Genomic DNA, 14,194 nt, shown 5'->3' with positions numbered 1-14,194 from the left:
AACTCCCAGACGACCCCGCGCTCGGGACCCCTTGTACGTTTCCGCTCCCCCGCCCCACTTCCTTTCTTTCCCGACAGTGGTTGGTAAATCGATTGTCCTTGGGAGAGGCCGCTGGAAAGTTCCGCCCAAACCTGTCGTTCGCTCACAATCCTTTTCTCTCCCGCTCGGAAGTCTACGCGGACGCTTCCGGGTCACGCGGCGCAAGGCACCGCGAGTCATGTGATGCCAAGATGGCGGCGCCGCGGTAGCCTGCTCCAGGTTGTGGCGTCCAAGGAGCCGCGACGGTTTCTGCCCTCGGGCCGTGGGGGCGGCAGCGCTTGACTGGCCCCTGCGGCGGCCCGTAGTCCCGCGTTAGGCACCGGTTCAGGGCTGGGCTGTTGCTGTCGCGGCGGGTTCGGGTGTGCGAGTGACCTCGCTGCAGGTGTCCTGCGCCGGACGCCCTCGCCAGAGGAGGAGGAGAAGGAGGGTAACCCGCCTACTCGGTCTTCCGGACCTGCGGGCCTTCATGAGGCCCCTCGGGGCTCTGGAAGAGTTAGCTGTATCTCTGACGGGATTGTGGGAGTTCGAGCCTTCGAGTGTGCGAGAGACAGCCTAGTACCCCTGAGGGCGCAAAGAAGACCGCAAGGACTTTGCTTCCTCTTCCAGAGGCATGGCTTCCCTGCATTGATTACCCCGCATTCTTTCTCACTTCTTCTCAATGTTCTCTCCATACATCTGGAAATATGATCAGCGCCCCTGACGTGGTGGCCTTCACCAAAGAGGAGGAGTACGAGGAGGAGCCTTACAATGAGCCCGCCTTGCCCGAGGAGTACTCGGTGCCACTCTTCCCCTTCGCCAGCCAAGGAGCCAACCCATGGTCCAAACTGTCCGGGGCCAAGTTCTCTCGGGACTTCATCCTTATTTCCGAGTTCTCCGAGCAGGTGGGCCCCCAACCCTTGCTGACCATCCCCAATGACACCAAAGTTTTTGGTACTTTTGATCTCAATTACTTCTCCTTGCGGATCATGTCTGTGGATTACCAGGCCTCCTTTGTGGGCCATCCCCCGGGTTCTGCCTACCCCAAGCTGAACTTTGTGGAGGACTCCAAGGTGGTGCTGGGAGACTCCAAGGAGGGAGCCTTTGCGTACGTGCACCACCTTACCCTGTACGACCTGGAGGCCCGGGGCTTTGTGAGGCCCTTTTGCATGGCTTATATCTCAGCGGACCAGCACAAAATCATGCAGCAGTTTCAGGAGCTCTCAGCCGAGTTTTCCAAAGCTTCTGAGTGCTTGAAGACGGGCAACAGGAAGGCATTTGCGGGAGAACTTGAAAAAAAGCTGAAAGACTTGGATTACACCAGGACAGTGCTGCACACCGAAACAGAGATCCAGAAGAAGGCCAACGACAAGGGCTTTTACTCATCTCAGGCAATTGAGAAAGCCAACGAGCTGGCCAGTGTAGAGAAGTCCATAATTGAACACCAAGATCTGCTGAGGCAGATCCGCTCATACCCTCATCGGAAGTCGAAGGGGTCTGCCTTGTGTTCTGCGGAGACAGAGCACACGCAGGATCAGGCCGACCAGGTAGCCACTACCTCTAACCCTGATGAGTCGGCTGACGCGGACCTTTACGCCTGCAGACCTGCCTACACCCCCAAACTCATCAAAGCAAAGTCCACCAAGTGTTTTGACAAGAAGTTGAAGACCTTGGAAGAGCTCTGTGACACGGAGTACTTCACCCAGACCCTGGCTCAGCTCAGCCACATAGAGCACATGTTCAGAGGAGACCTGTGCTACCTCCTGACCAGCCAGATTGACAGAGCGCTTCTAAAGCAACAGCACATAACAAACTTCCTCTTTGAAGATTTTGTGGAGGGGGACGACAGAATGGTAGAGAAACAAGAGAGCACGCCCCCTAAGCCCAGTCCAGGCAGGCCGCCTTCCAGGTCTCCGGAAGAGTGTCCGATTCCTCAAGTGTTCATTAGCGTCGGTTCTTACAAGTCCAGTGTGGAGTCTGTGCCGATCAAGATGGAGCAGGAACTTGGGGATGAGGAGTACAAGGAAGTGGAGGTGACAGAATTGAGCAGTTTTGACCCCCAGGAAAACTTGGACTGCCTGGATATGGATATGAAAGGGAGCGTCAGCAGTGGCGAAAGCATCGAGGTTCTGGGCACGGAGAAGTCCACCTCTGTGCTGTCTAAGTCTGACAGCCAGGCCAGCCTCACGGTGCCATTGAGCCCCCAGGTGGTCCGGAGCAAAGCAGTCAGCCACAGGACCATCAGCGAGGACAGCATCGAAGTCCTCAGCACCTGCCCCTCTGAGGCCCTCATCCCCGATGACTTTAAGGCCACCTACCCAAGTGCCATTAACGAAGAAGAATCGTACGCAGATGACAGCGAGGGAGCCATCCACTTCCAGGCGAGCCTCAGCCCGCCAGAGCTGGCTGAGGCAGAGGAGGGCAGCCTAGAAAACACCCTGTCCCAAACGGACTCCTCCTGCTGCATTGGGAAGGAGAGTGACAGTCTGCGGGTGCCCCTCTCCACGCCAGCCCATACACACTCTGACCCGGACGGAGTAGTGAGCAGCCCCCCGCAGCGCTACAGGCAGAAAGACCAGGGGTTCCATGTGGACTTTGCGGGGGAAAACGCCAGCCCTTCCCGAGACAACAGTTCTGAAGGCTTCCCTGCCTTTGAGCTGGACCCGAGCCGCCTGCTGGCTAGCCGGGATGTCAGTAAGACCAGCCTGGACAACTACTCGGACACTACCAGTAATATGAGCAGTATAGCCTCCACCAGCTCAGACAGGACTCCCTCCTCTGCTCATCCCACCGGGCCCTCTTCTGAGAGGCATAAAAAGAGGGCTGGCCAGAACGCCTTAAAATTCATCCGTCAGTACCCCTTTGCCCATCCAGCCATCTACTCCCTGCTCAGCGGGAGGACCCTTGTGGTCCTGGGGGAGGATGAGACCATAGTGAGGAAGCTCGTGACGGCGCTGTCCATCTTTGTCCCCAACCACAGCCGTCACGCCAAACCGGTGAAGCACTGGGTCTCCTCTCCTTTGCACATCACAGATTTTCAGAAGTGGAAGCTGATCGGCCTGCAGAGGTAACTGTTTATCGGGGGTGGGGAAGGGCCCTGTCCAGTTAGAGACGAGGTTTTGAACATCCATCCCTCTGGGTGAGGTTAACGCGTCCGCGTGGTGGGGCCAGAATCGGGAGACCTGGCTTCCAGACCGGACCCCCAGCACTAACTCTGTAACTTTGGGCACATCCTTCCGTTTCTCTGATCTTCTCTTTCCTTGTCCCTCCCGTGAGGGGTTGCAGTTCCTAAGTGGTTGCCAACTGAGGTCTGCAACCTGTCGGGTCAGAATTATTTAGGGGAATTTGTTTAGATCGTGAATTTTTGGGCCCTATCTCCCAAGAGATTCTGACTCAGTAGGACATGGAGTTTATCTGGTATACCAGCAAGCGTTGGGGGACGGCTGACTTCCAGATCTCAGGTTCTTGGTGATCCTCAAATTCACACTATGGTATAAATGATTGAGAGACCTGCTTCTGAGAAAGGTCTGTGGCATTCCTAGAAGATGGCAGCCATCACTGGTGACAGGGACATCGGAGGGGTCCAGTGGCTTTTACTCCACTGTCCTGTTCGCCCTAGAAGGCTGTTCCCCCCCCCCCCCGCCCCCCAACTTAGAAGTCTGTCTTAGTAAGGAAATGCAAGGGGCGCTTGGGTGGCTCAGTTGGTTAAGTGTCTGACTTTGCCTCAGGTCATGATCTCATGGTGGTTCGAAAGTTCCTGCCCTGCTTCGGGCTCTGTGCTGACAGCTCAGAGCCTGGAGCCTTCTTCGGAGTCTGTGTCTCCCTCTCTCTCTGCCCCTCCCCTGCTTTGAAATAATAAGGAAATGCAAGGCCCAATTCCTACTTTCTCTGTTTGAATGCTCTTTCATTTCTCCAAGTTACTGGAGGTTTAGTAGACTCTCTTTTGTTTTTTTCCAAATACTGCTTGACAAGTTGTCTGGTTTAAGGGTCTCTTTCCCTCAGGGTGTGCCCTCTTCCTCTTCCCAGCGGCCCACTTTGCACATCTGTAAAACAGAGGCGCTGACGCAGGCAGCCTGCACCTCCCACGTCACATGGAAAGAGCAAAAGGAATTTCTGCCCCGCTGCAATCAGCAACCGTTTGTTCTGATTTTCCGTCTTGCCTTCTGCTGAGGTCCTCGGTATCAGTGAGGTCGCCGTGTCCCGAGTTGCCCTGTTTGCTCCTCTTGCAGAAGTCACCCGGCCCTCACTCTAACCCTTGCTGCGTTAGGCTTTCCCTGGGGTCGTGGTGCCGAGATTCAAGCAAGTGTTGTCTCCCCGTCTTGACTTGGCTCGTTGGCCACGCTGGCGGGTGCTGGGGTACCATCTGGGGGTACCTGAGCAAGGACGCTGCCCTGGAAGACTTCATAGTTCAGGAGCAGAGACGGGTGGCCAGAGCCTTGCTGAACAGGGAGGAGAGTTCCAACAGCATCATGTGTTCTAAGAAAACCAACGGGGCAGGTTAGTGAAGTGTGGGAAATGAGGGACAGAGGTGCTTGGGGAAGGCTTGAGGTGTTCGGCTTGAGTGACCAGGAGGGTGGGCTTGCCAGCGTGTCATGGGGACTTGGTATGACATGGCCAAGACACCTGGAACAGTCCCCTCCTTGGGCCACACAGGAAACCACCGAGTTGAGTCCTTGCTTGTGGATGCAGAATCAGGAGTTAGAGGGCTGCACCGGGTGCCCTTGTGGGCTTTGTCCTTCCTCTCGGGATCCCGTCCCTCGGCTGATGCCAGCCCTATGCTCGGGTTTAACCCATCTGTTATAGGAAGGGAAGGACTTTTCATGGATTGTCTTTGCTACTTGTCTTGGTGGAATAACGCGTCGGTGTTCCTTAAACACACCTCTTCTCCAGCTGACCCCTTCACCCCAACCTTTGACCTTTCCACTTATTCACCTCTAAAGATGGGAATCTAAAACGCACATCAATCTATTGACGGCCCGCTTATCCAGGACCAGGCTCGGGACAGTGTCGCCCTTTCTGCTTTCCCTGAAATTCCCTCCTTAGAATGTGCCAGAACGGCAAAAGAAGTTCATCTCTTACACCAGCTCTGCTCTCTTGGGTACCTGGCTGGAGTGCTGTGTTGAGGATTCTGAGGCCTAGGCTGGTCTGCCTTGGAACACCTGCTGTGATCCAGTAATGAAGTCTGTGGGTGCGAGAGAGCAGCTGGCGGACGGGCTCCCCGAGGTGCAAAGGGTTCGAGTTGGTCTGAGTCCTGGGGCCGGCCCTACCAGTATTTAGCCACAGGTCACTCCTCCACGCGAGACTCTGTTCCCTCCTGAGCAGATGAGAGGGTTGGATCACTGAATGACCATTTGTCAAAAGTTTATAGGCGGCTATTAAATGCCGGCCACCCGGCCTGCTGCCAGAATTGTAAGGTGAGTCAGCCATGGTGCATCCCCGTGATAGGACAGGCGCTGTCTTCATGGGGCCCCCCACGCCAGCCCCAGCTCTGTCACCGCTCTGTCAGCCTGACCTCTGAGCCTGTTTGTATCTGCACACGGAGCTGACGAGACCTGCGTCGTGAGAGCAGGTGTGGAAGGGCCCATCGCGTCAGGTCTGTACCTGATCACTGTGAGCCTTTCTCGGATAACCTCGCAGGGACGCGTACCGACTCAGGGCAGGCGGGCCAAGGCAGCAGCCGCTGAGCGTGGCCCTCCCCGGCCAGGCTCTAGAGCCTTTCAGCATCCCTCTGTGAAGGCGAGGGACCCATCAGAAGTGACAGGCGAGAGCTTTGCAGACATTCCCTAGGGGGGGACGTGCCTCCCGTTGCTCTGCTTCTCAGACCTTCTGGACGTGCGCACACGCTGGGAATTGGCAGCGTCTGCCTCCAGAGGGTCCCGCTCTGGTACGAGGTACGGTGGGCAGGGGTCGGAGGCCTTGTTCCCTAGGGGGCACGTCACCCGAGTGGGGACTGGTTTGGCCACCGCTCACCCAAAGAAATCCTGGGAGGTGAGCAGTCGACCCAGTATGAATTCTGAGAATGAAATTCTCATTCTCATTCTGAGATGAAAACCCGAGGAGTCGTGGTTCCTTGTGGTTAGGGAGGGACACAGTGGGCGCTGTGAGCTCAGGTCCTGACGCTGCCACTGTCCGCCGTGTGAATTTGGGCCAGTCTTCTCTTCTCGTTCGTTCGCAAAGCTTGTTGGACACGTCTGTGAGCGGGGCTTAAGATGCTTACCGTGTGCAGCCGTGGGGAAGGTGCGCATCCGGAATGTCGCAGAGCCCCCGTGTGGACCCTGCCCTTGGACATGCTCAGAGTTGCGGAGAGGTGGTGAGGCAGCCCAGCAGGCAGAAGCAGTCTTCAAACCGCGAGGCAGATTGAGGCCCGTCCGAGGGCCAGCATTCGAGAGGAGGAGTAGAAGAGTGGCCGTGAAGTTCCTGCCCAGGGATGGGTTGCTCAGCAATGGCAGGGGTTGATCCCCCCGTGCTGGGTTAATCTGGAATCCGAGAACTCTGACCCAGGAGGGTCTGTCCCCTCTCAGGTGCTTTGACTCCAGCCAAAATCAGCTCAGATGATAACCTGTTTTTAAAGACTCTCACCCCAAAACTGCCGGTTTCACCGCCCTTGGATTTTTTTTCCACTGAAGTAGGCTTTCTGCCTGGAAATGCTCGTCCATCAGATCTATCACACGTGGGTATAAGAGATGGGTAAATACTCATGTTGGTTTCCCATTTGAAATCAAAATGAGGGGTAATTGTATTGCTTCCAGGTAGCAGGAACAAGCGCTGGACTGTTTGAAAAACAGAGCTCAGTACTCACGGGAGGGAGTGCTAGTTGTGTGGGGTGGAGGGGCGGGTAGAGGCCCTGGTTGCGTCCTGGCTCAGCCACTTTCTAGCTGGGGGACCTGGTGTGAGCCACGGCCCCTCTCTGGGCTTCAGTGTCCACATGTGTCCAGAGGCTGCCTCCGGTGTTGGGATGGGCGGTAATGAACCTAAGACAGGTGTGGGAGGAGCAGAGGCCCAAAGGCCTGGGGCTTTTCCTCTTTCCGTGCTGGCTCGCCTCCTGACGAGCTTCGTGGGAAACAGGCGGAGGGAGAGTTAGAAGGAGCAGCATCTTCTTAAAAAGTGGTGCCTCTAGGGGCGCCTGGGTGGCGCAGTCGGTTAAGCGTCCGACTTCAGCCAGGTCACGATCTCGCGGTCCGTGAGTTCGAGCCCCGCGTCAGGCTCTGGGCTGATGGCTCGGAGCCTGGAGCCTGTTTCCGGTTCTGTGTCTCCCTCTCTCTCTGCCCCTCCCCCGTTCATGCTATGTCTCTCTCTGTCCCAAAAATAAATAAAAAACGTTGAAAAAAAAAATTTTTTAAAAAAAGTGGTGCCTCTGTAGGTAGGGGTAGGTGTGGGGGTGTCAGAGCTCCTGGGAGTGGCAGGGCCGAGGCAGGGTGTTCCAGCAGGACAGGTGGCTGGAATGGAGGGACAGGAAGATGGGGTGAGGCCTGGCTTTTTCTGCTGCGGCAGAACCTCGGGGGGCTGGATGTGCCGAGGTTGAGGAGGCATTTGGCCTGCGGCCTGGGCCCCCTTCCGAGGGAGGTAAGGGTGCCTCAGGAGTGGACTGAGAAGGCGGTGTCCCCGAGAAGCCAGTGAGCCACCTGCAAGCCCTGCTTCTTCATCACCTATGTGATGGGGTCCCCACCCCACTGCTCTCCTCGTGGTTTTCACGACACATGGCCCATGTGGCTGTTTTCCCGTCTCTGTGGTCCTGTTCTTGTATGGTCTGGATGCTCCCTGAGGTTCTCGGAGCCCACCTTTCTTGTAAGGCCCAGCTCCGAGGCCGTTCTTCCAGGATTTTCCTGGCCCCGGGCCTCCCCGTGGAGACCCAGACCACATCTCTACTCAGTGTACCTACCGTGTGCCTGTCCTTTTTTCCCAGCTGACCAGGCTCATTCTTCGTTGCCTGTTCAGCCCCTAGGTCACTGCCTGGTATGTAGTAGATGCTGTTAACTACACGAGAAGATGACAGCACCCAGGAAGGAAAAAATAGGAGGTTACCTTGGTCCCAAGTGATTGTCAGCCCTTTGTCCACAGTATCTCAGGTCTGGCACAAGCCCTGAATTCCAGAACTGTGTCCGCCTATGAAATTTCTGGTCAGGCAGACATTTGCCAGACTGCAGGGTGACTCTCTGGGAAAATTCAACTAGAGGATTTTTTTTTTTTTCTACATTTATTTATTTTTTGAGAGACACAGAGAGACAGAACACAAGTTGGGGAGGGGCAGAGAGAGAAGGAGACAACAGAATCCAAAGCAGGCTCCAGGCTCCGAGCTGTCAGCACAGAGCCCGACGCAGGGCTCGAACTCACAAACCGTGAGATCATGAGCCAGAACCAAGAGTCGGATGCTTAATTGACTGAGCCCCCCAGGCGCCCCTGATCTAGAGGATTGTACAGAGCTACTAGGGCTGATCACCCTGACCCCTTCCCTCACTGAACAAGCCTTGCCTGCCTCTGATGTATGGGCACAGTAGTGGGCAGTGGGGCAGGAGGCCAAATCAGATGGTCCTGGGTCTGCAGAAGCCTTGTCCAGTGGGAAAGACAAGAGCTGAATGGCAGTCCCCACGCTGATCATTGCTGGGCTGGTAATACTGAGGGCCAGGCACTCTCCTAAGCACAGCCCATTTTGTCTCTGCGGTGACCGCTTGAGGCAGGACCAGTGATCTCTGTTTTACAGAGGGGGCTCTGAAGGGCTAAGGAACTTGGCCAGGGTCACAAAGCAAAGAAAGCAGGGAAGCAGAGGAGGGGATCAGGGATGGCTGGGTAAGGCTCGAATTGCCATAAACCAAGTACCAATGGAAGGGAAGGGCATTCTGGGCAGAGCACGAAGGCCGGTGATTTTGAGGCCCTTCTGAAAGCTTGGCGTGGCCACAAGGAAGTCGTGGATGTAACAGATGGGGCCTCAGAGGCCAACAGGAAGCAGGGCCCGTGGGCCATGCCAGGGCACTTGAACTTGGTCACGGGGGTGGCGAGGAGCCCTTTGAAGAGCATCATGATCAGATCTGCCTTCCAGAAAGAGCCAGTGAGTATTGGCCGGCGGAGGCCGGCCTGGAAGCGGGAAGACTCCCCCGCCCCGCCCCGCCCCGAGTCTTTCCTCCTGACGTTGGCCTGTGTGTTTCAGAGTGACGTCCCCAGCCGCCGCCGGCACCCTCCACACCCTGAGCCGCTACAGCCGCTACACGAGCATCCTGGACCTGGACAGCAAAACCCTGCGCTGCCCCCTCTACAGAGGCGCCCTGGTGCCCCGGCTGGCCGACCACCGCACTCACATCAAGCGGGGCAGCACCTACTACCTGCACGTCCAGAGCGTGCTCACCCAGCTCTGCTCCAAGGCCTTCCTCTACACCTTTTGCCACCACCTGCACCTGCCTGCCCACGACAGGGAGACCGAGGAACTGCTGGCCAGCCGCCGGGCGAGCTTCCTGAAGCTGAACCTGGGTCTGGTGAACGAAGACACGAAGGTGGTCCAGTACCTGGCTGAGCTGCTGAAGCTGCACTACGTGCAGGAGCCTCCCGGGACCGGCCACCCCACGCTCAGGTTCGACTACGTCCCCAGCTTTTTGTACAAAATCTGAGGTCAGTCCCAGCCACTGTGACCAAGACCTGTGACTCAGGGTACGGGGAGGGGAGGGGTTGGCACGAGCAGGCGGCCCTCTGAGCTGTCTAGGCTGCTGGTGACCTGAGTGGGAAGGAAACCAAGGTGGCGGCGCAGGTTCCCACGTGGCCTCGGGCGGTGTGGGAGTCGGGACCCTGGCAGAGGCGGGCGCCTGGCTCTCCGAAGGCGTCGGTAAGGACGGCACTAGGCCTCTCGGCCCCCCTGGCGAGGAGGGGGGGCCGCTCGGCTCGCTGAGGACTGGCAGCCAGGCCAGAAGAGAGCCAGCGCCCTTTTGACGGTGCGGGGGGTGGGGGTGGGGGGCGTGAGGGGTGGAAAGGTGAAGCCCACGCGGGAGGAGCAGGCTACGCATTCAGCTCCCAGACACATGGGCCGCAAAATGAAGGGAAGCGCCCCGTTAACTGAAATGGTTTGGTGGGAAACCGGACAACGGAACATCCATTGCCCCATTCGGATCCCGGCTAGGGTCTTTTACTCGGCCCCCTAGAGCCCATCATCCCAGAGAAAGCCCCTGAATGAGTGACATGGAGGGGAGGCAGCCGTGCCTCAGATGGGTGGCGGCAGACGCGTGACCTGCGCCCCGAGGCTGCAGGCAGAGCGAGCAGCACCCTGTCTGGTCCTCGCTTCCCCGCTAGGCACAGAAGTGCCTGGGGGAGGGGGGGGGCCTCTCACCTTGCTCCCCCGGGTCAGCAGGAGGGACTAGCGTTAGTCGCTAGTCCCTGCTTGTGAGTGAGAACTGCTCTCGCAGCTGGAGAGCCCGGGGCCACGGTGCCATCGCCCCCGTGCAAGTGACGAAGAGCCGGACGGGCCTCTGGGGCCCGGCCCACCAGCCTTTCTGGGAGCGAGTCCACGCTGTCCTCTTGGGGAAGGTCTGCAGACCTGCTGGCACTCGGCCGAGGTCACACCCCAGTCCCCCACCCACAGCAAACCTTTGCAACCACTTCACTACCTCTTGCGGGTCTTGTGGGCACAGTGACGGCGCAGTTCCACCCGGCTGCTTGGTCCGGGCGGGCAGGGTCTCCCCCAGGAAGGAGGAGAGCCTCCTTGTGTGGCTGGCTGTCTTCGTGGATCTGTCCCCCGCGGGCCTGGAATACCCACACCTCACCGCTGCTCACTCCTGCCCCCACGCGGGCCCTCCAGATACACGCACCTCACCACTGTTCACTCCGTCCCACGCGGGTCCCCCAGGTGTGCTTACCTCACCACAGCTCGCTCCCGTCCCCATGTGGGTCCCCCAAGTACATGCTCCTCACTGCGGCTCACTCCCGCCCCCATGCGGGCCCCCGTAAGTACATTCACCTCTCGGCAGCTCACTCCCGTCCCGTGTGAGTCCTCCCTTCAGGGAAGGAGACAATCCCCGACTCACCCACCATGACCCCCCTGAGGCTCCTTACTCAGTTGCTGTTGGTTTCTTGATAGAGTTTCTTGCAACCTTGAAGTTTTTACACTTTTTTTTTTTTTTGTATGGCTGCTTTTTTTTTTTTTTTCCTCCAACTAGGGAGAACTCTTAGTATTTCTGCTTTTTAATTCGTTCCAAGAAAATTGTGATAAAACAGACCCGACCCAGCCACGGGCGGTTGCTCCTGAGCACGCGTGTGTGCACCTGCCGGTGCCGTGTTCCGGGTAGTTGGGGTCTTGCTATTGAGACTGGTCTGTCAGCTTTGTGGCCTACCGTCGAGGTCGGGTAGCGGAGGCGGGAACCCAAGGGGGGTTTGCGTCACATCCCTCCCGTGGCCCCTTCCTCGCCCGGGTCCTCCACACAAGGATGTGGCCCCTTGGCTCCTGGCCGCCGGCTTCCGGTCAGGGTCCACATTCCTGGCAGAGGGTGTGTGATTTCGTTCCCGAGGCTGGAACTGAGGACCTTTTAAGGTAGACGGTCTGTCTACATCTCACGGGTGTTCCTTGTACCCGTGCCCGTTACTTTGTTCACGCACAGAAGAGTCGCCAGGAATGTTTTGGCAGCTTTTAAATGTCAAGCGTGTGTTTGCATGTGGGGAAGGCTGCGTAGGATGCCTATTTCTCTCCATGGGCTCCCCTCTTCGTTGCCGCCTCCCGTGTCCCTCGTGTTCAAGATGCTGCTCTGTTTCCTAAGCGGGTGGCTCACTGCTGTCTACTCAGGCCTCCGGGGACATGACCTTACGACACTTTATCTCCAAGGGAAAGAAGGGTCTGTGGGGTCCGTTTGACAAAGTTGAAAGCGATCGTTGGCACCACCATTGTTTTTCATCCTGTTCCACAGCATCACGGACTCTACAGTTAACATTGCTGTCACCTGGGAAACTGATCAAGGCAGAAGGTCAGTCACATCTGGCCTTCTAGAAGCTAAGGCCATGCAACACGGTAGTCTGAAGTAGAAGTCACTTTGGAGGGTGCTTGCTTGGAAGCTCTGCCTCGAGGATGGTTCCAGAGGCCCCAGGATTCTGAGGCAAGAGACCAGTCGGGTGTGAACAGAACGGCTGTGCCCTGTCCTGGGGCCAGCGTCAGAAAGAGTGGGTGAGGAGCGTCTCCCTTGAGTCATTCCTCCGTGAAAGAAAGCTCTCTTCCCTGACAAGTAGTTAGACTCCAGTTTCAAATTTTGGTGAAAACCTAGCTTTTCAGTGTGGCAGTTTCTGAGGATTGCTTGATGCCAAGAATGTTTCTTTCCAAAGGGATTTTAAGGTGGCAGAGGGACTGAGCCAGTGTGGGCAGGCACTTGAGACTGTGGGACTGCCCTTCTCAGACCCCCTCCACTTTGGAGAAGCGGAACCCACTAGAAGTCCCGCGTCTGCAAATCTTAAGGCTGGGAGCTCTATGCGACAGGGCTGTCTCTTTAAAAATATTCGTTTCAGGTTTGCCTCAGATAAAACATCTTGAAAACACTTTGCAGAAAACAGAGGACATCCATGCCCCTTGACTTTGTCAGTCCTGACTCATTTTGAAGGCCCAGGCACCAAAACTGAGTTTATTTCAACTTCACTTCCAATCCGTTACCGCTCCCCTGCCCCCAGCCACCCTTTCTCAAGCAGTCCAGGTTGAGAGCAGCCTGATAAGGTTAGCAGTTACGCAGTCGTGGTTTCTAGAAGCCCACGTGTGGCCCTTGGGACGCTCCGGCCTGAGCTGTTGCCTCACATCTCACCATTTCCCTAGGGACCTTGCTCCATTCGGTGGAATCTTGGGGTGTTAGAAATTGTGACTTTTCCATGATTGACTTGCAAGGGCTGAAGTTACACAGATTGCCCTGGAATTTGGAAATGAACCGCGACAGCCCACCTGTCCTTTCCCATCTAGCTTTTTGCTTCTCCGTTGCTATAGTCAAGGTATTGTAGGTTTCAACCTCAAATGACATATCCCAGCTCAAATCCTGGGAAGTCCAACAGTTTCTACCCCAAGTGCCAGGGCTGCTACAGTTCAACGACATGTTTCTGGAGGCTGGGAGCGGCACGCACGGTGACCGCCCACTTCCGCCAGTGCGAGACGCATCTCCCGACCTCCCCGGACCTGCTGTTGCTGCAAGGCAGGTCAGCTTCTCCTCTGCGGTAACACTCAGCTGGCAGGGAACCCGTCGGGGAGTGTGGATGATCTTCCGAGGAGCTGATCTCCCAAGCCAGTAATCCGGTTTTACTTCCCATCTCCCTAGAAAGCTCGGAAGAAAGTGCCTTGGTTTGTGCTTTGGAAGCAAACCAATTAGCTTTCTGGCTTTTCCCCAGTACTGTGACAGAAAGTGACAAAACTGGAATCTTTAAAAGAGGTACAGTATTAGCAGACTGCAAAAAGGAGAAAGCATCAAATTGCTACTTCTGGCCGGAAATAAAACCAGTCTCAGCTGATAAGGTCCGAGCACACCAAGTTTTCCTGGGCCCCCAAAGGAGAACGCTGTGAGCACTGACCTAATCTAGCCTCCTCTGTTCAGGTTTGGTATGACCATAGTGGGGAGAAGGAGGCGTGGGGAGGGGGGGGCGGGTGGGGGGGGTGGAACGAGCACTTTGCAGTGAATTAAGCCACTGGTGTGGAGCCCACGCCTCCTGGGAGTCCTTATCTAGCTCCAGAGTGGAGGCTACACAGGAGGGTCTTGGAGATGCCCTGGCCGGGGGAGGAGCCAGGCCCCCGAACGGGAGACTGTCCCGGCAGCATGATGGCTCCCAAACTGAGGCAGAGATACGGGGACTGCTGTGTCACCCACACCCTGTGGAGTCTGTGGCCGTTGTCCCCGCCCGTGCTGGGACAGATGCCAGTAACGTGCTGGACCCTCGACCCCAGGGGCGCCTTCTGGGCGGGACCCACCGACTGCCCCACACTGGCTGGCTACACGGGTCGGGTTAATATAAGCACCACCTTTGAAGACTGCGGTGAAAACCATAGTCTGTGATGAATTCGTGTTATTTTGGGAAAGCTATTTTATTACCGCATGTCCCTCTGTCCACGCGTGTGAACGTGAGTCCTCTACCGCCACGTGAGCTGTGGTCGTCACCACGCGAGTACTGCGAACACGCGTGTGACGCCAGCTCCTGGGTCTGGCCGCACCAGAGTTTAACCGGAGTAAATGCCAAACAAATAGTATGAGAAGTG

General features: G+C 56.8%; 1 protein-coding gene across 1 annotated transcript; it reads left to right on the top strand.

Annotated features, from left to right (window-relative positions):
• Nucleotides 1-227: 227 nt before the first annotated feature.
• SMCR8 (SMCR8-C9orf72 complex subunit) lies at nucleotides 228-9,623 on the top strand. The gene is made up of 2 exons (XM_058703762.1): nucleotides 228-3,082; nucleotides 9,158-9,623. Exons 1-2 carry the CDS (start codon nucleotides 723-725, stop codon nucleotides 9,609-9,611), a joined length of 2,814 nt encoding a protein of 937 aa, XP_058559745.1. The 5' UTR covers nucleotides 228-722; the 3' UTR covers nucleotides 9,612-9,623.
• The last annotated feature ends 4,571 nt before the right edge of the window (nucleotides 9,624-14,194 follow it).

This window comes from Neofelis nebulosa, chromosome 16 (assembly GCF_028018385.1).
Source record: "Neofelis nebulosa isolate mNeoNeb1 chromosome 16, mNeoNeb1.pri, whole genome shotgun sequence".
NCBI lineage: Eukaryota > Metazoa > Chordata > Mammalia > Carnivora > Felidae > Neofelis > Neofelis nebulosa.
The sequence above is the reverse complement of the archived record's forward strand: the minus strand, read 5'-3'. Positions and strand labels throughout refer to the sequence as shown.